We start from the raw sequence: 25101 nt of genomic DNA on the forward strand, positions 1-25101 counted from the left end.
CCATGAAGCACAGACTCCTGTGGATTCCCAAGGGCTGCTCCACTGCCAATGTCAGACATAATAACATGGCTTCCTGGTCAAAAGAAGCAGCTGGACACTCCTCTTTTTACTAAGTTGATTTTCAGTATGAATTTTTCCAGTAAAATATACAAGGAAGTCAATTTGGTGATTTCTTCATTTTTAGAAATAAAACTGAAATTTGGGGGAGAAAAGGTAGAACCTCAACAACCCCTAACTAAAAAAAAAAAAAAGATTCTCTCCTAGGATAATTGGTATGATTTAAAAATTATAGTGTCTCCAGAAAAATGCAGCTGCTGGTGCCTTCTTGGGGCTTCCGTGGAATAAAGTCTTCATGAGGTATGCCTCACAGAAGACCCGAAACCACACACTGTAAACTGGGTTTGGCTTGACTCCGTCTCGATTAGGTCTCGTCATCCTCATTTATTCTCCCCAATTTTATGTCACTGGGTGGTAAACTCACCATATTCTGGCTGCTCTTTGGCCTCAAAAGTCCGGTGGCCTGGGGCTGGACGGTCCCACCCCCTGGGGGGGTTGAGGAAGTTGCTGTCGTCTGAGGTACTGTCGTACTTATAGTCTTGATCCCCGCTGTTTGCCCTCGTCAAGGACAAGGACCTCTGCCACCAGGCCCTCCAGTCAGGGGATGGGACTGACCAGCTGGGCTTATTCTCCGGGTGCTGATCTTTATCTGCTTCAGAGTCAGGACCATCCACCACCTCTATGGTGACCTGAAGAATTCAGAACAGGCCAGAGTCAATGAGGAGTCAACAGCCTCCAAACTAGACACCCTCAGAAGGATGTCTAAGAGAGCAGAGGGAAATGATGGCTGCGCCCCTCATTAAGGAATGCTGAGACTACATGGTGCAACAGAATGGGAAACACCCAGAGGTGGCCCAATAGACCCCATGGCCAGATAGGACTGATGTACATGGGCCTCACACTGGGAGGTCATCACTGGGGCTCCTGATTCACTGATGACTACACTGCTGGGAAATCTTTAATTCAAGGAGTAAACGTCCTCCCAAGGTGACACAAGAATAATTACAATAAAATCAAACATTTACTGAGTACAGTAAATGTTTACTGGCACAGACTTAGTCGATACCAGGCACTGCTCTAAATGCCCTGCTATATTAATTTATTTAAACCTCATGCCAACCGTATAAGGTTGGTACTATTGATTGGGTCCTGTGATTGACTACATGCAAAGACGGGCCCAGCAATTTGTCCCATCCTCATATGTGTGTGCTACACTTCTCATTAAGAAGTGATTTCCTCTCCTCTTCATTCTGGCCTATTCTTGTGATTCACCTCGTTCAGTAGAATATGGTAGGATTGACACTGTGACAAGCGCTAGGAAGTCCTGCAACTTCCATTTTCATTTTTTTGGATCAGTTCCTCCCTCTAGGTAAGGAAGCCTTGCACATAGAGATCATGTGAAGAGAAAGGCCACCTGGTGGAGAACTGAGGTACCTCAGCCAATGGCCAGCTCCAGGGCACCAGTCATGTGAGGCCACCTTGGAGGCTTCAGCCCAGTTGGGTTAACCACAGCCAATACCTTGTGAGCCAGAGACAAGCTCTACTGGCACAGCCTTGTTCATCTTCCTAACCCACAGGACCCTGAACAATCCAATGGTCACCACTTCAAGATGTTAAGTTTTGGTTGCTAGACAGCAACAGGTTAGCTTTTCACAGAGACGTTAACAACTTGCTTAAGGTCATACAGCTGGTAAGTGGCAGATGTGGATAGTCAAGCCCCAGAGCTCATGTTCTTAACAAGTCTGCCACACTGTCTCTCAAGAAGTAACAGAAGTACTGTCCCCTCATGTAAGTAGTGGGGCAAGATGGCCCAGAGGCTAGTGGGGGCTGGCAGCCAAGGTTGTGTAGAGGTGTGAGCACTGTGTCTTCAAGACTTTCACTCATTCCGTATTGGGACCTTGTGTGCACACTCCTCAACTGACCATCAGGGTCAGAGCAGATAATTTCAGAGCCAAGGTTAGAACTTGCTCTCAGATTTACTTAGCCTAGTGTTGAAGTCACGGGGCTGGAAGAATGCAGTTTCTTGGCTCCAAGAGACAATCAACGTAGAGAAACTTGTTTAAAAAAATATAATAAAAGACTCATTGGGTTTCTTTGGCCATCACATAGCCCTTGCAACACCCCCCGGATGAGCTGTGTGCAAATGAATCAAAAACATGTGCTCTGAGTAATCAGCGCAAGATGTACCAGGAAGATGCATTTCCAGTTTTGCCCTAACCCGACATCTGAGAGAGTCGCTGGGATGCTCTGCCAAACTGCACCAGGGTGTGCCCATCCCTGAGACAAACAGCCCCTTCCTATTGTGCTAGGAAGGGGGAGATTCGAATTCTACTTGCTTTGACCTTCCAAGGAAGTTGCCAGGCCAATGCCAGGCCTGGGCTTTGGAACAGACATAAGGTCAAGAGAATGGTTGTCAGTCCCAGAGTATCCTCGGGCTGCAGCAAGGCAAATGAATCTTTCTTCTGGTGTGGGATGCCTAGAAGGGCATCATTGGCTTTATTCCGCACCATAATTCTCCGGTCTTGAAAGTATCTCTTGCATATTTATAAATAAGTATGGAACTTTTAGTAATCTTTCAAATTTCAAAAAGAAAAAAAAAGGAATCATATGTCTTTTATCAATCTTATTTGTTGGAATGGCTGGTTGCTGGAGAGAGTGACTCCACATGCAACCCTGAAAGGACAAGTGTCCCAGGAGTACACAGTTGGGCAGTGATAGGGCAATGCTGAGCCTCTGGAGACAGAACCTTTCTCCTCTGCAGTCTCGTCCCCCCTGCCTACAGACAGAACAACTGAGCCGCAACAATCGTCTGTAAGGCTGTTAAGGGTCTCGGAGGGGAGAAGCTGCCAAGAGCCAGGCAAGCCTGCAATTATGGTAATGAAATCAGTCTCTGGGTAGAAGATAAGGGGGAATGTGCCCAACAGTTTTGGTATTCCATTTGTACTCAGACTGGAGTCAAAGGGATTGCCTAAGCAAAACGTGCCCTGCAATTTCTCCAAGCTGGGAATAAAAACAATTTCATGTTTTAAGCTATTACCGTCAATACGATTTTTTTTTTCTCCAAACTGTTGCTCAGATCCAACCAAAATAGATTTGTTGTCTGGCCAGGCAATAAGTAGCAAAATACAAATTTACTCCAAAAACTATATCGATGACTAAATCTCAACAGCTTAGAGGTTTCTTTTTCCCCTTTAATTACTGGCCACTGCCCCAATTGAATTAAAAACAAAACAAAACAAACAAAACCCCCAAAACAAAACAAAACACACACACACACACTCAAACTTTAGAATTCAACCTTCCCTACAGTTAATGTGGAGCTCTCATACTGATATCAAAAGAAGAAATCTAATCTTGAACCTGAAATATTATAGGAATCCAATTAAAGAAACTTAATGAGCATGTCAGTGGCTTCTTGCATGGCAGAGATTAGTTTTATATTTCCAGTTGCTCTCATTCTATTTACATGTTTTTTTTTTCTTTTTAGCATCAAAGAATGTGCTGATAAAGATGCCTTAAACAATAATTGATGTGATAGGCTGAAGGTGTGGGAGTGAGTACAGCAGATTTCCAAGACGATAAAGATGCTAGACCTTATCATCCTTTCTCTTCCTTAATACACATAATTGATGTGGCTTAGTATATTTACTCTTCTGGACTTTTCCATACCATGAATCAAGACAATACAAGTCAGAGAACTCCTTCAAAAGACCCAAGTCCAACTTCTGGCAGGATCTTATCAGCTCCAAGAAAAACAAAACAAAAACAAAAACCAGAGAGAGAGAGAGAGAGAGAGAGTCCAAAATAGGTGTCAGTTTGGGGAATTCTGTCCAAACTTGGGAAATGAGGATAAGATTCTACAAAGTGTTACCACTCCTTTCCTTCTCTTGATAGTCAAGACATTTATTAGAAACAAACTCTACGCTTGGAAAAGTGTAGAGAAATTATCACAATTCTATCAGTTAATAAACTAATGACTCTCAGAAAACAGAGGCCTAGACTTTCTCAACTCAGGAGAATCTTCTAGAATCTCTTAGTTTTGTCCTCTAAGACTTGAAAACTATGATTTCCTCAGGAGAACTGAGCATCCAGGGACAAGAAAATAATCTCCAGTGAAAGGCCCTCTCCTTCCTTGACAACTGCTGCAGAAAGAACACAAAATGGGCTACGGAGATATATAATCAGTCATGCTCTAAAAACTATGGTAACCCAGCTAACTGTGGTTAATGCTTTGAGACTTGCGGTGTGCTTGCCGAAACATTATTGCTTGTTCTACACGAGTTAGATTTGAATTTCAGGCAGAGAAAGTGACGTGGAAAATTCAAGTTTCTGAGGTGAATAGCAAGGAAGGTATAGAGCTTGTCTTGAAACGAGTTCTTGTATTTCCAATTATTTTATATGTTTCCTCTGTCATCTCAATCCATGGTCAACACCAACCTGCGTCCACTCATTTGGGGAAGTTTACCATATACCTGGCCCTGTGCTAGGTGCTTCACATGGATGATCTCACTTAATCCTCACAACACCTTCTGGGCAGTATTGTACTATAGAGCTACTCATGGGTAGTATTGTCATCTCATTTTATAGACAAGGAAACAGGGGCATAGAGAGTTTGAGTAACCTTCATGGAGCCATAGTGGCCAAGCCTGGCAGACTCTGGTGGTGCCTATCCCAAAGGCAGGTTAGTGGACTCTTGTCCATGGTCTGGACGCTATGCCCCCATCAGAATCTTCCCAATACAGGCTTGTCCCCATAGGTGTGTGGGTCCATGTTTTGGGCATAGAGATTTCCTGGTTCTCAGTTGGCCAGAGCTGCAATTCTGAAAGTATTTTAGAGAAAAAGGAGGAGGGGAATCAAAAGTAGAAGCACATATGTTTACAGCCCCAGCCAACCCATCTGATTGTATTTTATGGCCCTTAAGAGGCTGATGGCCATGTAAAGTATGGCCATGTAAGTCTGAGTCAAGAGGAAAAAAAAAGATCTTTATATGACTATTTTAAGTCTCCCTCAGTGGGAAAAAAGAAATAAGTATATTGGTTGAAATGAATACTAATCTTGGCTTGATCCAGAAAAGAGAAATATTTGGTTGTGAATAGCTACTGTGGTAATGAATTGATGCAGTAAGCCTAATAATGAGTTTATTTTAGAAACTTTTGTCTTTGCTATCTGAACATCAGCTGGAGACCAAAAACTCAGCCAACAAAATACTGAAGTTCAAGTTTAGCTTGTCCTGGGAGAGTTTCCTTTCTTTCCTGACTTATTTATTTATTTATTTTTAACACAATCCAACTTCGACTATTGTTTTAGATTTAATATGGAGATTGGGTTCAGGAATCTGAGGCTATTTGTGCATTGCTGTCTTTTTCCCACTTACTTCCACAGCCCTAATCCAGTTCCACCTGGCCTGGAGGGGCGGCAGGAGGTGGGGGAGTGTTTCAAAGAGCTCCAAAAAAGCTGGGCTTTTTAAAGGATTTCCCTTCCCCAAAGTTAAGAGGCCCAATAGGGATGTACCCTTGCACAGGCTCAGCAATGTCACTTTGGAAAGGTGTGGGTCATTTGGCAGGAAAGATAGCAGACACTCGTCTTAGAGCGTGGGAAACTCTTTCAGACACTCGAGGAGGTTGGGGGAGGGGTTGTTCAGAGAGAGGGGTATCAAATTCCTGTGCAGCTCCCCGGCTTCAGTGAAGGGCAGCTAGGTGGGGGCAACGGGCAGGTTGCCAGCTGTGTGTGGATGGCGGGAGGTAGACACACCCAGGGGCCCTGGCAGAAGCTGAGCCCATGGATGTGCCCTTCACCTGTCTTTGCTCGGCTCCCTGGGGAGAGGAAATGCTTTGACTGCCCTCGGTGATCACTGGGGCTGTCTGCTTGGCTGAACATCCCCCCCACCCCACCCCCGTGTCAAACCAGTGCATTTCAACAAAAGAGCAGTGCTGTAAGGAAGGGATAAGGGCTGCCAACACAGAAACAAACCATCACCCCCTTTTAGAAAAGCACTTCATCTTTTAAAGGACCACCAGGGAACTGGTTTACTCAAGTGCAGTGGTGCTGCAGCGCCAACGTTGTGTGTATGTGCATGTGTGAGCGTGTACAACCGCATGTGCTTGCGTATGCACCCTCACACACTAGCACACAGATCTAGGCTGGGGCTCTCAGGAATTGCATCTGCTTCATTTTCTTTGAACATATTTGAGTAGCCTTTGTGGCCTTCCAGAAAGAGAAGGCCAGAAATGCAGCTCAATTTCCTTTTCTTTAGGACCAACAGGTCATCAGATCAGTAAAACTGGCTGCTCACTCCTCTCTACTGCCCAAGGAAGGCTAACAGTCATGGGAATCATACAAAGCGGAAGCGGAGTGGCCTGTCTAGGCAGTGGACACAAAGGTGGTGGGTGGTACCTTAGCCTTCATAGGCTTTGGACTCTAACAGTGTCTAGGCTGGAGCGCCATCAAATTTTGAATCCATTCTGCCCATAACCCTGATATTTGCAGCTATGGGGAAACCTATGATCTTGGGAGCTATGGTGATCTTTGCTGTCCAAAGGCCAACTCAGAAAAGGAATGAAGATGTTAAAGAGTGGCTCTGTCCTCTTCCTACTCTGTACTCCAAAGCATCTCTTTCCGAAGAAGCACCTGAGGGCAAGCTTTTTATTCATGTGCTGGAGTGGTGGTAAGACAGACCGAAAACAAACCCACTGATTGTTACTTTGCACCTGTTCTAAATCTGTGGCATCTCAGAGGGGACAAGGCAAACAATTCTCACCTGTACCATCTCTGCGGTCATACTTTCGTGACAGTGCACAGGGAAGCTGCATTTTAGAACAGTGCAAGAGGCTTTGCCAGACTCTCGTGTGCAGTCTTTTCATAACTCCCCTCGCCGTATTCTCTGCCCTCTTGGCTCATTCTACTTCTCTCTACACCTGCCAATGCCAAGAGCCGCTTGCCCTCAGGAAGCCAGGTAGAACTGTTCCAGAGCATTCTTTACTTCCTACCCAGGGAAGCAATACAGATTAGGATGATGTGAAATGAATTTTGACCTTGGGTGCTCTACTGACCTCATGCACAGATCTATTGTGTGGGCTGCAGAGAGCTTAGCACTTCACTGTCGCCCTGTCCTTCTCTTTAGAAAAGGAATCTAGGTTTCCCAGGTCTGAGGATCTCAACCACCATTCTTCCCTAACATTTAGGTTCATATTTTCAAAATGCCCAAGTGAAGTCTGGGGATTCCCAGACTTATGGATTTATCTAGGAGAGAGATGGGACCCTGGGAAATTCTGCTTCAAATCTGGTTCTTAGGTATAGCCCCATGTACTTAGTAACTTTCCAATGAGAAGACAGTCTCCCTGCAGCCTTCAGTTCCCCTGAATCCAGGCATTTTCTTGCAACTTTACAAAAGAAATTCTTAAATCTATTAAATTAAAGCTCAATCCTCAGCATTAAAACCCACAGTGACATTTCTCACCTATAGGGGAAAAAATGTGAGTCACAGCAAGCCTAAAATTGTTTTGGGAATGGCCTAAGCTCCCCTGGAGTGAAGCTGGTCTAGTCCTGAAACCATGAAAACTATAAACAAGGAAAAAAATCACTTCCTGTAGGAAAAGGCCTGATGGGGAGCATGTCAAGCAGCAGTAAGGAGATGTCTGTATTTATTTATTTATTTATTTATTTATTTATTTATTTATTTATTTATTTATTTATTTGCCAATCTACACCTCCCCCAAGTGGATACTTTGTTCTTTAGCAGAGAGCCATGTAGCCACTTCCTGGTGAGAGGACAGTGGGGCAAAATGCCTGTTTTTCCAATTTTTTTTCCTACTAAACATTTTTTTTGTATATTTATTATTGGAGTTTGATTTCCTGTTTTTCCAATTAATCAATTCGAACAACATATGACTTACTGGAAATGTTAACAGGTGCATGCCATGGTTTCTGTGCGTGGGTTGTCAAAGAGTGACCTCTGAAACATTTTTCACTTCTGGACCCTCTCATCATTATCTTGCCCTACTTTTTCTCATCTATTCAGACCTGTTCACAATGGAACATAGCATTTTTTTTCCTCCTCTATCTCCATGATCCCTTTGGCACTGTCATGAGGGGTAGCCGGGAACTTCGTATCTATGGCATTCCCTGGACAGAGAAGGTCTTACATTTCTTAATTTCCCATAACCTCACACAGCATTTTATACACAGTAGGGGCTGGTCAACATTCTAATTGGGGTGTATTCTCAGTGACATTTGTTAGCCACTATGGCAGTGGTGTGATGAGCAAAACAACTCTGACCATGGAAATCTGATCTAAAATGGTGTCATGCAGAGAATGTTAGTCTTGAAAGAGGGATAGTTAACTTAATTAAGGATCAATTATTCTGAGATCAGGTTCAGGAACTTTCTGACATGTTGGCTAATTGGAATTTGAAGCAGAGAGGAAGAATGAGAAAATGCTGCCCCTCCTCAAATGAAAAGAATCGAGAACAAAGCTTAAGAGTATGGAAGCAAAAAAAAAAAAAAAAAAAGAGAGTATGGAAGCAGGCAAATGAGGACAGGAGCTATGACAGGGATGACGCTGCCTTGTTGACTACTCAGTCCCCTTTCTTGGATATCATGGGCAGCAACCCTGGGAAGACACAGAGGAAATTTTGTACAAGCAAAATTCAAAGTTAGGAGTTTGTCTCTAAAACATGGATTGGTAGGGTGAGTATTCTTAGGCATCCAAGAGCCTAGATTTGAGCTCCAACCACTATTTGCTAGCCATATAACCTTGGGCAAACCAAATAGGAACTTCCTGAGTACCTGTTGCTTGACTGATAATGGAAAAATGATGTGCCCTTCATCTCCTGGTGTTGGGACAGTCAAATCAGATCAACATTTGTTTTGTAAAGCATGTCTATTTCAGTGTAAATGAGGGTTGCTATTTTAATCCCAGGTACCTTTTCCCTAACCCCCCATTTCCTTCAGCTTCATCCAGCCCATCTTAACAGTACAGATTCATATCTCCCCTAGGAACTTCTGTTCTCACCTCCCTACCTCTCATCCAACTTTCTGAAGCAGTCACCTACATTTTAGAGCAACTGAAGTGTTGTCACCTCCTGAAGGAGTTGCTGGTGTCCAAGGCAAGCTAAGAGGTATTTGAGAGTGTGCCTTCCTGAGTACATTTGAAATCATACCATGCTTTGCTGAGTGTACTTCCATGTTAAATTGGCCTTTTTCTACAGCTACCATATTTTATCAATTTCAAGGCATACAATTTTTTTTTTGTTTTGTTTTTACATTTCAACATCTCTGAAAGCAGGATGTATTGTAACCATTGGTGTGCAATACTTTAATTATCAATGTTTTCTTTTTTTAGTGGTTCATAAAATAATGGTGCATCTCACAATCAAGGGTGTCACAAAGATGAAATACAACACTGTTCTGACAGAGATCATCTGATCATAAACCGGATTCATAAGAGGTTAAGAAGGAAAGTGAGTTAAGGCAGTAGTTGCTTTAGAATCAGATCAGGACACAAAGAGATAGATTGTTTCATTTTCTTCCACCTTTCAACTCTCAAGCATTACCTGGATATTTGGATTCTGCCCATTGATATCAGCTTTGGAAAGATCTGGAAAGTTTGGTAGATCAAGGAGAAAGGATCTGGGGCTATCTCTTTGCAGTGAAGGGTGCCCAGGCTCTTGCTGGAATCGCTGTCTGGGGAAGGGTTGATGTGCAGCCTGATGGTCCAGATGTTCCCCTGCTGCTTCTTTAGAGAAAGGAAAGCTTGTTTCTGATGTAGAGTCACTTTCCACGTGGAGGTTATTCTAAAACAAACAGATAGGCAAATGAACAAATAAATAGGAGGCATGTGATTTGAAAATACCAGCCTTAACAGTCCATTAAATTCAGGAACAAAGATGATTCCAGTGGCTGGAATTGAACCAGGATGGTATTCTCAATTCATCTTCACTTCCCTTAGTTTACTTTATCTTGGTTTACTCCCCTTGGTTTACTTCATCCCCTTGGTTTACTCCATCTTGGTTACTCCATATTCAAAAGGCCAAATCATCAGGAACCTGTTCCCAGCCTGCTATTTGAAACTTTTCTGAGGGCTAATGTGTTATGGGATGTTTATTAAATATTGAGAAAGATATCAACACAAAAATGCTATTTTGAAGGAGAATAGGTGTTCGTTCAGAACTGGAATCAGATTATAGTTTTCTCCTTATGGCTTCCGTTAATTAATCACTCTGGCATTAGCTATAGCCCCCATGTTCAGAGGTTATTTCTTTGGTGTAGGCCAAGGAACAAAGGATCTGACCAAACTGTATAAAATACTTGAGCCAAATCATTGGCTATATCCATCCATCCATCTCTCCATCCATTCACTTATCCATTTCCCATCCATTCCATGCATCCATCTAGTCAACATGTGTCAACCACATGCTAGGCACAGGAGATATAATCATGAATAAGACATGGACCCTATTCTCTTAATGTGTACAACCAATTGAGGGAAAAAATAATAAATATGACAAAATCAGATCAGAAAGTGATGACTGGCTAGAAAAAAGAAGAACATGATGGAGAGTGGCCGGGAACAACATTAGACAGGTTCCTGGAGAAAACCTCTTTGGGAAGGTGAGACCTGAACACACATTGCAGTCTAGGGGAGGAACATTCTCGCAGAGGAAATAGCAAGTAAGATGGTCCTGAACCGGGGGTGAACTTGGCCCCTTTGTGGGACAGAAAGAAGGCCAGTGAGGCTGGTATGGAGTGAAGGAGGGAAGATTGCATGGGATGAGGAGGAAGAGATGGGGATAGCCAGAGAAAAAGTGACAAGAAGGCATTTTGAAATTTAATGCCTTTATTCTAAAAAGAAAAGCACAAATCTGTTGTTTTTCCCAGCTAGTAAAAAATGTCTCTATTTAGTTGTCATTAGGGGAGAATTTTTATAGTGATTGAAGAGTGTTGAAGTTGCTGGACTTCTTTCTCAAACCAGCCCTTTTCTCCTCTTGTTCTCCCTGGACTTCTCATTGGAGGTTTCCTCCATCCCTTCAGGGATGGCATTTTCATGTTTACTGGTGAAGAGAGATGTAGAGATAGAATTTCACCAGCGTTTGGGTCAGTGGTTAATGCTCTTGTTATTCTTGGGCATGTTTGGGGGTTTTGGAGTGTATATTCCAGCACACTGTCTCCACATGCACTCCCTGCCCCCACTGTGGGGCCTCTGACCCAGCCAAAGGGTTACATCTGGTATCAAAACACTCTCAACTCTGAGTACCAAAGGTCAAGAACAGCCAGAGGATGAAACACATGTAGTAGATAGATATCTTCTTAGAGAGCTAATTTGAGGGACTGGATCTCTCCTATATCCTTTAAACAGAAATGGGGCTGAGGCATAAACTTGCTGGTGCACAGACTACCTTTGTGAATGTGCCAAGAGGGCAAGGGACCATCAGGCTGCACACCGACCCTTCCGCAGACAGTGATTCTGACAAGAGGCTGGGGCACCCTTCCCTGCAAGTGCAAGGCAGAGATAGCCGTCTTCTGTCTCTTCTTTAAAACATGCAGATAGAGAGCTACACAGTGGGGAAGCTGGCTACTCATCGTCATGTTTTTGCTTGCCCTCCCTTTTTGCTCAAGAAGTGTGGCTAAGGGCAGCGTCTTTCTTTGTTCACCTTTCCAGCCACCTCTCTGCCATGGTTTCTGTCTCCTGGCACATCTTCGTAGAGGGACTTGCACTGGCATTCCTAGGCATTGCTCAATGCAATAAGGGCCAAATGTATTATGTGGAGACTGAGCCCAGCACATAGAGAGAGGGGGTGGAGGGGAAGGAGAGCAGGGGAAGGAGAGAGGAGAATGCTAAGTCTTCCCTCAACATAAGAGTTCTCTCTATCATAGTCCAAGGGGAGATGATTGAAGGTAATTGTTCTCTAGCTCTTCTTCCAGGACCCCAATCCTAAAACTTCTTCAACAGCGTTAGTGAGCATAGTTGGATTCTCATGGAGAATTTCTAGCAGAGTATTTGAGCGTATAACTCTCAGAAGGGGACCAAAATTTGCTTGTCAATTGCTTTAGGGATTACCTGCAAATCCAGCCCTAACTTCGTTATAGTAACTAGGACACCCTGCTTGACTGGGTTAAAAATGGAGCTCTCTTTCCTTTACCTTGTGATGAAGTACACTTTCTACCCTTAAAATTCACATTTTAGAAGAAGAGATAGGAAATGTTATTTGGCATTTTGCTTAGATGGCTGAAAAACCAAGGACTGAATCTGACTGGTTTCTTGGTCTGACTCTGGAATTTCTTGGTAAGTGATAAACTACCACAGAGTGATCCTGGCTCAGTCATGAACCAAGAAAAGCCATTAAACTTTCTGTGGCTCAACACTCCTCCATGTGAAACAGCAGATAATAAGGAGAGTCCCATGCTGTCCCAGCAGGATGGTCAAGACAACTCAGTTGGGTTGTGTCTACACATGAAAAAAAAAAGAGGAGAGAGAGAAGTGTAGAGTTAGGGCAATCGGCTGGCCAGCTCAGGCCACAAGCTCCTCTGCCGGGAATAGACTGGGGCTAAAGTATGTTTTGGCTTGAGTTTTGCATACAATGTGGCATTTCTCCATCTTTTCCCAATCCCCCCACCCATGCTCCAAACAAGCTCAGTGTTCATAAAGCATTTGGAAGATGGGAAGTAATAAAGAACACTAATCACAATCTCTGAATATCTGAATTACTGCTGCATCTTTATCAAAACATATTAAACTGGAAACCTTAGCTCCCTGCAATGGCGTGGCCCCAAATTTCCAGAAACTAGAAGCCTTAGGACAGGGGAAGGGTGTCTTACAATGCCTCATATAAAATGAAACTCCACTTTATTCAACCAATAACAAGCTTCGGGAGTAGCCACTATTTTGATAATCTCAATTTTATGTCTGGGGTGAGAGACAGCAGACAGGGTCCGCCAGTGATGTAGGAGAAAGCCCTTTCTTGGAAACTGCACATCTTCCTTGCAGAAGCCCCAGCAGAGGTCTTGGTTGATGGCCATCATCCAACTATATCAACAAGTTTACCCGCTGAGTATCCTACTTATTTTAGCAGAGTGAAGATTCTCAGGAAGGGTGGACCTCAAGATGAAGATTTTAAACAGTTTGTGTTTTATTCAGAAAAGCCAACGCCCTTTTCTGAATGCATATCTTGGGAAAGTCCAGGACCTGAAGAATGGAAATATCACCCTACTTTCCAAGGTGCTACAGGATTCATTTTGCCTGAATTCATATGACATGGGGAGGTCAGCTTAGTTTCAGAAAACATTTCTTTTACCCACAATGTGTCTTTGAGCCTATCTTCAATCAGTGCTGCAGCTGCAGTAGCACTGTTCTTTCTGGAGCTGGGATTACCAATAAAAAGAGCAGCAGAAACACTAATGCTATTACGTGGTTTATACACACGCATTTCTCAACAGCTGAGGCAGGCAATCTACAGTGGCCAAATTACATAGCTAACACTTGATGCTCCTCATCTTTGTGCATAACTCCTGCCCCTCTGTTATTTCACAACTCTTCTTATCTAAAATAGAAAAAAAGTAATCATAAAATGTTAAGAACAATGATAAAACAATAACATAGGAGCCATGTATTTGTGCCTTAGATGGCAGTATTGTGGCAGATATTGCAAGTGTCTACCCAATTCTATTCTCCTATTTTGTTTGTTTATTTATTTCTACTCAGTATTTGTTTCAGGTGGCAATGAACCTGGCTAAAACTACACTTCCCAGCATCCACTGAAGCTCGAAGTGACCATGTGATGCAGTTCCACCCAATGAGATAGAAGTGGAAGGTGACAGATGAGCCTGATGAGTGGGAGGCAGTCAGCTTACCTTCTGCTTTCCTCTCTTCTACTTTCTCCTATCTGGAATGCAGATAGAAGTGCTTCAAGTGAAACAAGGCTGCTAGCAGGCATGAGGTTGAAGGCTAGTCTCTAAAGGTGGCTGAATGGAAAGACAAGGGGGTTGGGTCCTGGGATGGCATAGTCATATCACCTGGACTGGTGACTAGGAGCATTAATGTTAACATTGGCAATGCTGCAACACCAGTAGCAATGTCCCCTGTTGTGACGTGAATATTAGAGCTGTGACGACCAACAGAAAGGGAAAAGCCCTGTTCAGTTAAGTGACTCAAAGTTGGGTACTCTGTTCTGTGCAACTGAACACAATTCCCAGCTGACAGACGTACCAATAGGGCATTTAGTGGGTCATCACAGTGAACTTCACAGTGGCAGCCAGGCTACGGATGCCAGCTCTGCCATCTATCCCCTTCTCCATAACATTTACAGAGTTTTCTCATTGTTTCAGCATCTATATGTTATATTTCTCAAATATATTACTCACTGTGTAATGTAATATTTCCTTTAATTTGTCTTAAAATACTATCATTAAATTTCAAGAAGCTTGCCCTCACTGAAAGAAACCAGAGGTCTTTTGGACAAATAGCCAGCTGATTCCAAGAGTTTGAGCAGGGAAGTATAGGTGAGTTTGGGATAATCTGATGTGCCAGAGAATAAGGAAGCTTTTAGTGGTTAATGGTGTCCTCTCCAAAGAACATAGGAGCCAGTCTGAAGGGTACTCACTGCACAAAGATTAGACAATTTGGGTGTCAAACAAAGTTTGTAGTTGACCACTTCACATAGAATCTATGAAAATCCATGAGCTTACAATGATAGTCACAAAAGAGAGAAAGCGTGAAAAACTACTGTCACCATTTGAGATAGGAATTCTAAAAACTCCTCACTTGGAACATTGGTGTTAAAAATAGAGAAAAGTTTTCCTGAAGAAATAATGTTTGAGCCGAGACTGCAGAGGCGAGCAACAGTCAAACAGGTGAAGCAGGTGAAGAGAACAGAGCAGAGGAGGAATTGGGCCAGTGGACACTGCAATCCTGGCAAAGCAAATGGGTGCAGATTGCCCAGGGCTTGGCAGCCCTGGGACCGAGACTCAAAGGGCATCAGAGCTGGATGGAGTGGGACTACTCTGCAACCTTAGTAAAACATTACTGAGTTAAATAATACAAATGTCAGGCCCAGTACAGAGATCGCAACCTGTTAGCCTTTGGTCTGACAGCTGTCATAGTGCTATGGTTTTCCAACAGGTCACCATTTCCTTGGTGGCATTTTCTGGAAGCTTTATCATTTGTATCCTTTCTTCTCAGGACATCACTGGCCCAACCACTGCTTCCAGCTACTGCATGGCTGGACCTGCTCGTTCTGGCCATCCGCATGACCAAGGTGGGTTGCCACAGCCAATCAAGGTCAAAGTGGTCACAAGTTCAGAGTTTCCAGCTGGTCATTTGGCACAGGCAGAGGGAGAAGGAAAGGTTCTTTAGAGGGATCCAGGGCAAACCAGGGTGATCAGCTCAAGAGGAAGCAATCAAGGTATGGGACTGGGTGATGGGTCCACTTTCAGAAAAAGCATGCTAAGCATCTTTGTCCCAGTCTGCAAAGAGGCACCTGTCCTGTTCTGTAAACATCTACCAAAGGCTAGTATGTGGGGGGGAAAAAAAAAGGCTTATCTGACCATTTCCAGAACCTCCAAAAGAGGAACAAATTGGTGGCTGGCTAGGAGAGTTTTAGTGCTTTTTTTTTTTTTTTTTTTTTAAAGGCTGTAGTAACTATTCCCAGATTAACACAACCAGGCAGACTTCTTGGAGGCAGATGGGATGGCAAATTTCTGGAGGGCAAATCACAAGCATATCTGCAATCTCAAAGCCCACACCCTCCAATTCTACAAGCTCAGGGGGCACCCAATAAGTACTAGTTGATGATAATGATGGCTACGGGCCTAGTTAGATTTCATTTTAATTAGGCTCAGGCTACAGGCCTCATTACCCCTTACCCCTAATGTGGCTTTTATGTGGGATTTTAAAGAAAAAAAACAATCTAGGAATCGTCTATTGAAGATATTAAAGAAGATATTATTAGCAATGCTTTTGGTCTCATAGACTTTGAACAACAAACAACAGAGATTATAATTAATGTCACTGTAGCCTCTCCCCTTAAAACATACTAACAATATAGCTAATTAGCAATATGTCCTCATTTGGGGCTAGACATCTGCATATTATTATCGACAATACTTGTTTCCTTTTTCCAGATTAAAGGAAGCCATACTGCACCCAGGCATATGGCTATGCTCCTTTCACATTAAAACACTCCATTTTTCTTCTACCCATGAAAACACACTCAGGGCTTTATCTGTACTAGGCATCGATTTTTGTTTGGAACACTTCCATACATCTAAAAATAAGTTCAAGAATGCCACTGGTGGTATTTCAAAGGGAAGAGCAAAATTTCCCCATTTGGGGAGATAAAAGAATAAAAGGGCACCCCTGATTATCTTTACACATGACTGGGGAGCTGCGCTTCTAGGAAGAGAAAACCAGAATAAACAGAGTGAGTTTCAGGAAGTAAAGTCAGCTTTCTTAGGGGTTGCACTTGCTCTTTGGGGCTCCGGCAGACAGCACAGAGACCATTATGGCACTGGCAGCAGGGGGTGGTGGAGGCTTGTTCTGTGGAGTGTCACGAGTGTCAAGTGTCGGAAAGAAGGCACCGGGACCCAACTGGGGAGCCTTGCACTGGCAAAAACCCAGATGACAAGGCTGGCCACCTTCTGCTCTCTCTCTGTTGGAGTGTGATGGCAATCGCTCCCCTTCAGGCAGCAGGAGCAGAGACAATATCAGTGGCTTTATTCTACAGCAAGCATGGAAAGGCAAATTCCTGGCAGAGAAGAAAAGGCCAGAAATATGCTTCAATCTTTGCTGTAGAAGCCTGGAGACAACGCTGGGAGCTGGTGATACAGGCACATCATTTCAAGAATGCAGGAGTAGTGCAACTCGGTTGGGAACGGAGCCTTCTGTTGAAAGCCTGACTAATGGCTGAGGAATCTTGCGTTATAGTGGCAGAATGTACTGCAAGAATGTTTATTTTAGGGCTCGGGAATGACCCTGCTTATGATCCCAGGCGAGGCTTTAGAAGACACGAGGAATGGTCAACTAGTTGCACTTGAGCCGGGAGCTGGCTCCCCAGCAAAGGAGCCACTACTGTGGGCCACCCACCCCCGTGCTTCTTTCTTAATTGAAGGCTCTTGGGCCTGGCTGACAAAATGGAAGTCAACACCCCACTGGCTTGTCTCAGATACTTCTATAAACAGCTTTGATCTTGGAAATGTGTGTGCTATTTGTGATTTTTCAAGTTGTGCTTTCTCCACTGCTGGCAAAGAAAAGAGAGTGGGAACTATCCAGGATCTATTTCCTTATGTCCTGTGAGGCTAAAGAATGAATAGAAGTGAAACACAAATTATTCTTTCAAGTCTAAGAAAACATGTAAGAAGTAGAACTCAAGGGTAGGAAGCCAATTTGGCCAAAAGAAACCTTCACCCATCATCTAAAACATCTCTGCAAATGTAAGGCAATGGAGAAATTGTATTTTCCAGAACCTTTCTCAGGGGGAATGGTGGACCTGCCTAGAAGTCACACTTTGAAGAGTCTCTTTTGGTATAAGACAAACCCTCCTCAAGTGTAAGCTAAGGGGAGGTTTTGTCTGCTGAGAGGGCTGTAGAGAACAGGTCAAGGGTGGCCATCAGAGGGCCCTTGGGCCATGTGGGGCTTGGCCTCCCCTCTACATCAAATATTGAGGAAATATTTAATGAGTCTGGATTACTGAAGGTTTTTAAGTTATGCTTTCTCCATTGTAGCAAAGAAATCAGAGTTAAGAACCATCTAGGACCCATTTTCCAGGACCCAATTGGAAAAGGCACCAAATTATTAAAGTGCCTAAATGGTCCAACTAAGTCATCCCTTGGCCAGAGGGGGCCGGTGTCAAAGCAGGAAGCAAACACTGCTGCAGGAATTCTATGTCTCCCCACATGGAATGGGGGATCCCAAACCCCGGTCAAGGCTGGTGTTCTGCTGTTGAGAGGCAGAGTCAAAGAGCATTAGATGGCAGGGTTCAGAGGCTGGCCTGGGGTGGGAGTGACTCTGGGGACCCTTGCCCCACTTACTATTTTAAGCAAGAAGATGGATTTCTTTCGACATTCAAAATCAAGACCCTTCACTGAAGCCTACCATGCATATCTGCTCCAAGTACCTCTAAAATTGGCTTTTAAAGGGAATGAGAACTTTATTTTGAAATCCTGGAAAAGGATTTATGGTATCATAGAAGGGGCCTGGGCTAGCAGGTATGAGGCCTGGTTCTATGTCCTAGCATTGCCCCCATCTAGTTTTGTAAGCTTAGGCAGGTTACTGTACCTTTTGCCTGTGGTTTGCAAAAATGTCTACAAATACTCTCTTAATAGCCATGCCTTGAGTAGCTGCTCCCCACACTGTCATTGTGTGTGGCCATGAGATTTACTTTGGCTAACGATAAATGCTTGTATATTGGGACTTGTCTGTTTTTGTTGCTCTTGAAATCTCAAGACCACTGTGTGAAGAAGCCTGGGCTAATCTGTTGGATGATGAGACACATGTGGAACAGAGACAATCCACCCCAGACTATCAGTCAGCCCAGGACCAGCCACTCAGATGAAGACCATCCTAGACCATCTAGCCCTAGCTGAGTCAACCCAGACTGGAAAAGCCTCTGGGCTGACCCACAGAATCATGGAAAATAATCAAGATCTGTAGTTTTAAGCTAATGAATTCAGAGTGGCTTGTTATACAGCAATAGCTAAATAATTCAGGGCCTCAGTTATTTCTTCTATAAAATGGGCATGGTGAGGTGGGGTGGGAACTGCAAAAAAACCTCTCCATCTACCCAGTTCTGACATCCTAGGAATGGAGTCCTCAAGAAACACTAGTCCTGGAGAAAATATTTTCCAACGATGCAAAATATGTCAAGCCAAATCCTCGAAAACATGAAATTGAAAGTGTGCAGATGAAACAAAATATTTGATGGTTCTAAATATCTAAAATGTAACTACTATCTCCAATTGTTAGAACACCTTCACCTTCTCCACCTGCTAACTCCAAGCTGGATAAAATCTGTTGGAAAACAACCCCCTGCCTACTGCTTCCGTCAATTACATGTGCTGCTTTGTTAACAGCCCTATTGCCAGGATTTCAAAGTTTTAGACCTGAGATTTAACAGTTCTCCCCTCTCACTTTCATGATGCACCTGTACAGCTCTGTGGGCTGCCAGAAACTAGCAATGCCCATTTATTAGGGAACCCCTACTGACACTATAAAACAATTATAGAGCTATCACAGACCAACTGCAGCCCGAGGTGAAGAGAAAGCTGTGCGTCACCAGGACTGGCTCCATTTCCCACCTGCCCATACAGATTGTTCTTATTTGGACTGCTGGTCTGTTCTCCCAGGGAAACTGTTTGATCCTTATTTGGAAAGCAGGCAGACCATGAGATTGTGGTCCTCTGGTTTAGCTTGGCTAACCTTTCTCTATAAATGGTTGGAGTGTCTGTTCCTTTCGTGGATTCACTCAACAAACACTTCCTGGGCAGCTACTTTGTGGCAGGTGCTCTGCTGGGGGTGAGATGGTTCAATAGCACATCCCTGTTAAAGATAAATTATCCAAAACTTGGAAATAAGGCAAGAGGATGTCTGCAGGTGTAACAGTTCATACCAGGGCACAATATGACAGGCCTGTCCAAGATTACGTAATTTTCTAGGAGAAGGTACCTTTGTTTCACCTATGATTTACTGTGGATTAAGGTCCAGACTTGAAGTACATTTTCATCCTGTAGAAATAGAGGGTTTTGTTTTGTTTTGTTTTGTTTTATGGCCTGATAGAAATAATAACTCATTAAAAATTTTCATCATAAGAAAAAAATTATGTGAGGTGATGGATATTAACCAAACTTATTATGGTGATCATTTCACAATATAAACATATATCATTTCGCTATATATATATATATATATATATATATATATATATATACCTCAAGTCACTATGTTTTACATTTTAAACTTATGCAACATTATGCATAAGCATACATTTATACAATTGACATATAACTAGCAGAAAAAGAAATAACTGAAAACTTACTGTTTTATTGCCCTATAGGACATTAACCAGTTTCATTTTTGACTTACAAATTTGCATCCTTATGATTTTCTTAAGTAATGTTTTAAATATGTGTTCCTCAAGTCCTCTGACCTGGCATTAGCATCTTAGTTCCTTCATTCATTAGTTAAATTAATTTTTGACATGTATTCATTTCATATTTGTATCAGATTCATGTTTCTAACATTATGAAAACTTTATTTGGAAGTCCTTTTTCCTCAAGGACTTCAGACTCCATTGGTGAAGTTAGGAAATGCTTATACACATATAAAATGCAAAGTAGAAGAGGGGAATTCCTTAGGAGTGGAAGCTTTCAGTGTAAGGGAGTAAAATGAACCAGGCTCTTCTAATGACTTCAGTTCACCATGTATTGAATCTTTAACATCACCATATTATGTTCTTTGATTTTTTTCTAAAGACCCCTATCTACATACAGGTCCTATGTGGCAGCAAGCTAAAACAAGTGGAGAAGCATGGTTTATGAACAGGACTTCTCTTGGGATCTGGCCTCTGATGAAGGGCCCTGGAGGGAGGGTAGATGGGTACCCACACTACTTTCAACCATTTTATTACCTTCCTGCACCCATACAATTTCCTACTCTGACCCTAGAGAAACAAAGAAACCCCTAAAGTTGTTCTTGACAAAGATAATTCTCCCACTAGAATTCATTCAGTTAGTTGAGGTTCAAGAAAAGAGGACAGCAAGATTCTCAGAAGCTTTCTTTCTGGTGGTGGTCATGGGGCGGGGGGGGGGGGGGGCTGCAACAGAGAACATGCTTACAGGTTTATTACTTTCCCCAGTATAAACACCATGGCATTAGGATGGATCAGTCTGAATCTGGGCAGGAAATGGATGGCACTGAGGTACTGGGTGGCCAGGGAAAGCTTAATAAAGGAACAATTTACAGATGTCTGATCAAAGACACTGGAAACCACCAAGGATACTGCAGGACCCAGGACCAGTAGAGCCAGGGAGATCTTATACCCCCAGGCCTGAAGAGGCAAGGAAAGAGAGAGGTTACCATTACCCAGAGTGGGAGGAGGAGAGTTGTGTGAGGGTGTGCGGTCATATGGGGCTCACTAAATACTGCTGCCTCCCTCTCCTCTTCCCCGCCTCTGCTGCCCCAGAGAAAGGGAGCCTGTTGCTGTAACACACACAGATCAAGTACCTGAGGCCTAAGGATGGAGAAGGACAAAAGCTGGGTTAGAAAGAGAAGATATAGGGCACACAGGACATTTCTGGAAAAAACACATGCTCACTCGTGCCAGGTGCTGAACATTAAATCTAATCCTCACAACATCCTTTTGAAGTAGCCATGAGTACCCCTATTCTGGGGAGGAGGAAGGTGAGTCAGAGAGGTCTCTAGCTCATAAGTAGGTTCCATGGCCCTGTTCCTTCCACTGTGCCCTGCTGTCCTAATTTCTCCCCTGGAGGTGCTCTTTAGGCTAAGAGTGTCTGCAGCCCCTTGAAGACCCCATCTTCCTCCTGCTGCAGCCCCTGTCCAGGGGTAATGAGGGATAGTGGTTCCGAGGGGGCTAGCTCAAGAACACTCACCTGAGGAACACTGTTGATTTAATCCTCAACTCTGCTTCCTCACTTTGTTTGGTGGGGAAGTCCTGGGCTCATTTTCTTAGGAAAACTCATACTAGCCCAACGCCTCTTGACCTGGGCAGTATGATTATATAGATTAACATATGTGTAATATAAACTTATAAATATATTTATATATAACTTATATTTATAAAAATATTATATATAATTTGTATTTATATATAGTCACACTGCACAAGTTGAGAACGAATGGGAAAATGAGTGCAAGACTCCCCTACTAAACAAAGTATATATTTAAATAGAAATTATAGCTATCTATATCTATATATCTACGTACATAGATATATAGAGAGAGGAGATGAAGTAAGAAGGGAATGGTACACAAGGCACCTAGGTGGCTCAGTCAGTTAAGTGTCGGACTCTTGGTTTCCACTCAGGTCATGATCTCAGGGTAATGAGATCAGCCTGGCATCAGGTTCCACACTCAGTGGGGAGTCTGCTTAAGACTCCCTCTCCCTCTGCTCCTCCCCACCACCCTCTCTCTCTTAAAAAAAAAAAAAAAATTGAATGGCATATAGTACTTCATGCAAATATGTGACAGCTATTCGGGGAGCCAGATGAGGCAAGGAACAGACAAAATAGATCACAAAGAGTCCAGCCTCAAACATGTGCTGCTTTGGATATTAACATTTGGTGCCATCACATTTTTCCTCATGCCTGCTAAATGTTTGGGGTGAACGTTGGAAGTGGCAGCGGCAAATGGCTGGCCATCCACAGTAGAACATATAAGTAAAATGCAGGCATAAAATAGTCACAGGATGAAGCACTGTGGAGCAAGGAGAATGAACAAAGTACAGACACCCAAGAACCTCGATGAATCTCACAGACATGAGAGTGAACAAAGGAAGTCAGATACCAAAGAACGTAAGACATACGATTCTATTCATACAAAGCTCAAAAGCAGGCAAAACTAACCAGGGCTATTAGAAGTTAGGACAGAAGCGACCCTAGGGGTGCTAGTGACAAGAAGGGAGCCCTTGGGCTTCTGGGGCACTGGCCATGCTCTATTTCTTGGTCTGGGAGCTGGTCATGCAGTAAGTTCACTCTGAAAATTGATTGAGCTGTGCACTTACGATGTGCGCTCCCTCCAGTTACTCAGATGCAGAACCTAGCGTAACTACCACAAACACAAAAGAAAAGAAAACAGAAGAAATCATAGAGAAATGGTAATGGGCAAGATCACAGATATTTCTTAAGGATGCCACACTTCTGTATTACTGCTATTTTCTGAACAATAGGGGTACAGGGAAATACAGCTTTTGAAAAAAGAGGAGCTCCACCTTGTCATGTTACTTCCCTGTGGCTCAGTTTTCTCCCTTGTAAAATGGGAAGCATCTCTGTGGTCTTTTCTCCCCTTTATTATTCCTTTTCCTCATTAGCCTTTCTAGTATTCACGGATACAGACCTTTTCTCTGGAATGCCCTCCCCTCCCCCAGGCTCAGCTCCTATCTTCCCTAGTTGTAAGCACTCCTCCACCCCCACCCCCACCCCCTTTTCAGAAACACCTCCTCTGTGCTAGCTTTATCCAAACACTCATTGTGCATCAACTCAGTGCCTCCCAAAGCCCCCGGCCAGATGGGTACAAGCACATCATCTCCTCTGTATGGATGAGAAAACTGAATTGAGGATGCCACCAAAGTCGCTCATCTGATAGAGGATCCAGATGTGTTACAAGTGGCTTACTGGGACCATGAATCCTTTGGACTGGCAGGGGCTGATGGTGTTAACGCCAGACACTGGAGACAGGAGATGGCAGCCTGTGTTGGCGAAAGCCACAGGAAGAATGTTAACTGCCCCAGAGTGAGAAGGATCAGCATAGAGAGAGAACCTAGACCACCAGTCAGCAGCCTCTCCAAAGATGCCTACCCTTCAGGAACAAGGGAGTGGTCAGTGCTTTAGTCTTTTGAATTCTAAAGCCAATTTATCTCCCCAACCCTCTCTTAGCATATAACCAGTCCTGAGAATGGTCGCGCCAGACCTGCCTGGCAAGAGCAGGGCACAAGATAGGTCTGGGGATTTGGCTCCTTATGTTGATGGAATATGATCCCGGGGATCCTTGGGGAGGAGGTGGCATATGGGAGGGCTCCTGGCCTGGGCCCAGAGTACTGGATTCACGACTCCCAGCCTGGGGCTCTTCCTATTGAACTGGCTGCTTCTGTGGTATTGCTCTTGTCCGATGGAATCACAAAAAGTTAGCCTTTCCCCTTAAAGTTGCAGTCCTACCAAAAAATCTGGACCTGCTAAATACCCTCTGAGGAAGTGGATGGAATGACAGATAGATGGATGAACGAACAGGATTTCAAAGCCCCATAGGCGTGGGCACAGCTGAGTCACCTTACCTCTCTGGAATGCGGGGTCCTGGGATGTGGGGGGATGAGCAGAGGCTCTGGCAGAGGTGGGGAAAGATCTCCCTGCCTCAGTTCCTGGCTTGGTCTCCACTTGTGAGGCGACTCCAAGTTCTCTCCAACATGACATGGGATAGGCACCTGCCTCCCAGTGATGCCATGAGCGGTGCCCAGCTTTACTCTCCGCCCAGATAATGTAGAGACTCTGCTGGAGGGACCAATGGGGACAGCCACCTGTGCATGACCAATTCACCTTTCAACACTCAGCAAATGTACCAAGCAGAAGCCCCAGTAGAGCGACATGGGGCAGGAGGGACTTGGGAAGCAGGGATAGAAAGAAGACTCTGGGGACGCCTGGGTGACTTGGTTGAGTGTCTGCCTTTGGCTCAGGTGTGATCCCAGGGTCCTGGGATCAAGTCCCGCATCATGCTCCCCATAGGGAGCCTGCTTCTCCTTCTGCCTGTCTCTGCCTCTCTCTCTGTGTCTCTCTCTCTATGAGTAAATAAATAAAATCTTTTTTAAAAAGTAAAAATAAATCATATTAAAAAAAAAAGAAGAAAGAAGACTCTGAAGGGGATGAGGGGTAGGAGCCCAGGTATTTTGTTCTCTTAAATTCAGTTCTGATTCTGAACATTTTCTGAATCTACTTGCTTCTCTTCAATGTCAAATAAGAATCCAAAGGTGATACAAATGTATGACTATATATGTATTGATTTGCATATACACATATTTATATGTATGGATACATAAGTGTATACATGTGTTAACCAAGCTCACCAAAAGCCGGTAATAAGCTGAGTTATCACTTTAACCTACTTGTTCTCAAAGTGTGGTCCCCAGCATCAGCATTACTTGTTAGCTTGAAAAATGCTGATTCCCAGGCCCCACCCTGCACAATCAGTCTCTGGGGTGGGGCCCAGCAGCTCATGTCTTAACCAGCCCTTCCAGTAATTTGGATGCCGGCTAATGTCTGAGACCCTTGGCTCGAATCAGGCGAATATGAGGAACAGGTGGCTGAGTAGTAGTTACGGAGCTATTATTCTGGTGG

General features: G+C 43.7%; 1 protein-coding gene across 2 annotated transcripts in view; it reads right to left on the bottom strand.

Moving 5' to 3' along the window:
• Nucleotides 1-25101, bottom strand: part of ISM1 (isthmin 1) — a 71322-nt gene that overhangs the window by 16466 nt on the left and 29755 nt on the right. For both annotated transcript variants that reach the window (XM_072800047.1, XM_072800048.1), the window contains exons 2-3: nucleotides 9609-9848; nucleotides 482-746 (exon numbers count right to left, since the gene is read on the bottom strand). In XM_072800047.1, coding sequence (XP_072656148.1) covers nucleotides 482-746; nucleotides 9609-9848 — 505 coding nt within the window. The remainder of the gene's footprint in view (nucleotides 1-481; nucleotides 747-9608; nucleotides 9849-25101) is intronic.

The sequence above is a fragment of the Canis lupus genome, chromosome 26 (assembly GCF_048164855.1).
Source record: "Canis lupus baileyi chromosome 26, mCanLup2.hap1, whole genome shotgun sequence".
Classification (NCBI taxonomy): Eukaryota; Metazoa; Chordata; class Mammalia; order Carnivora; family Canidae; genus Canis; species Canis lupus.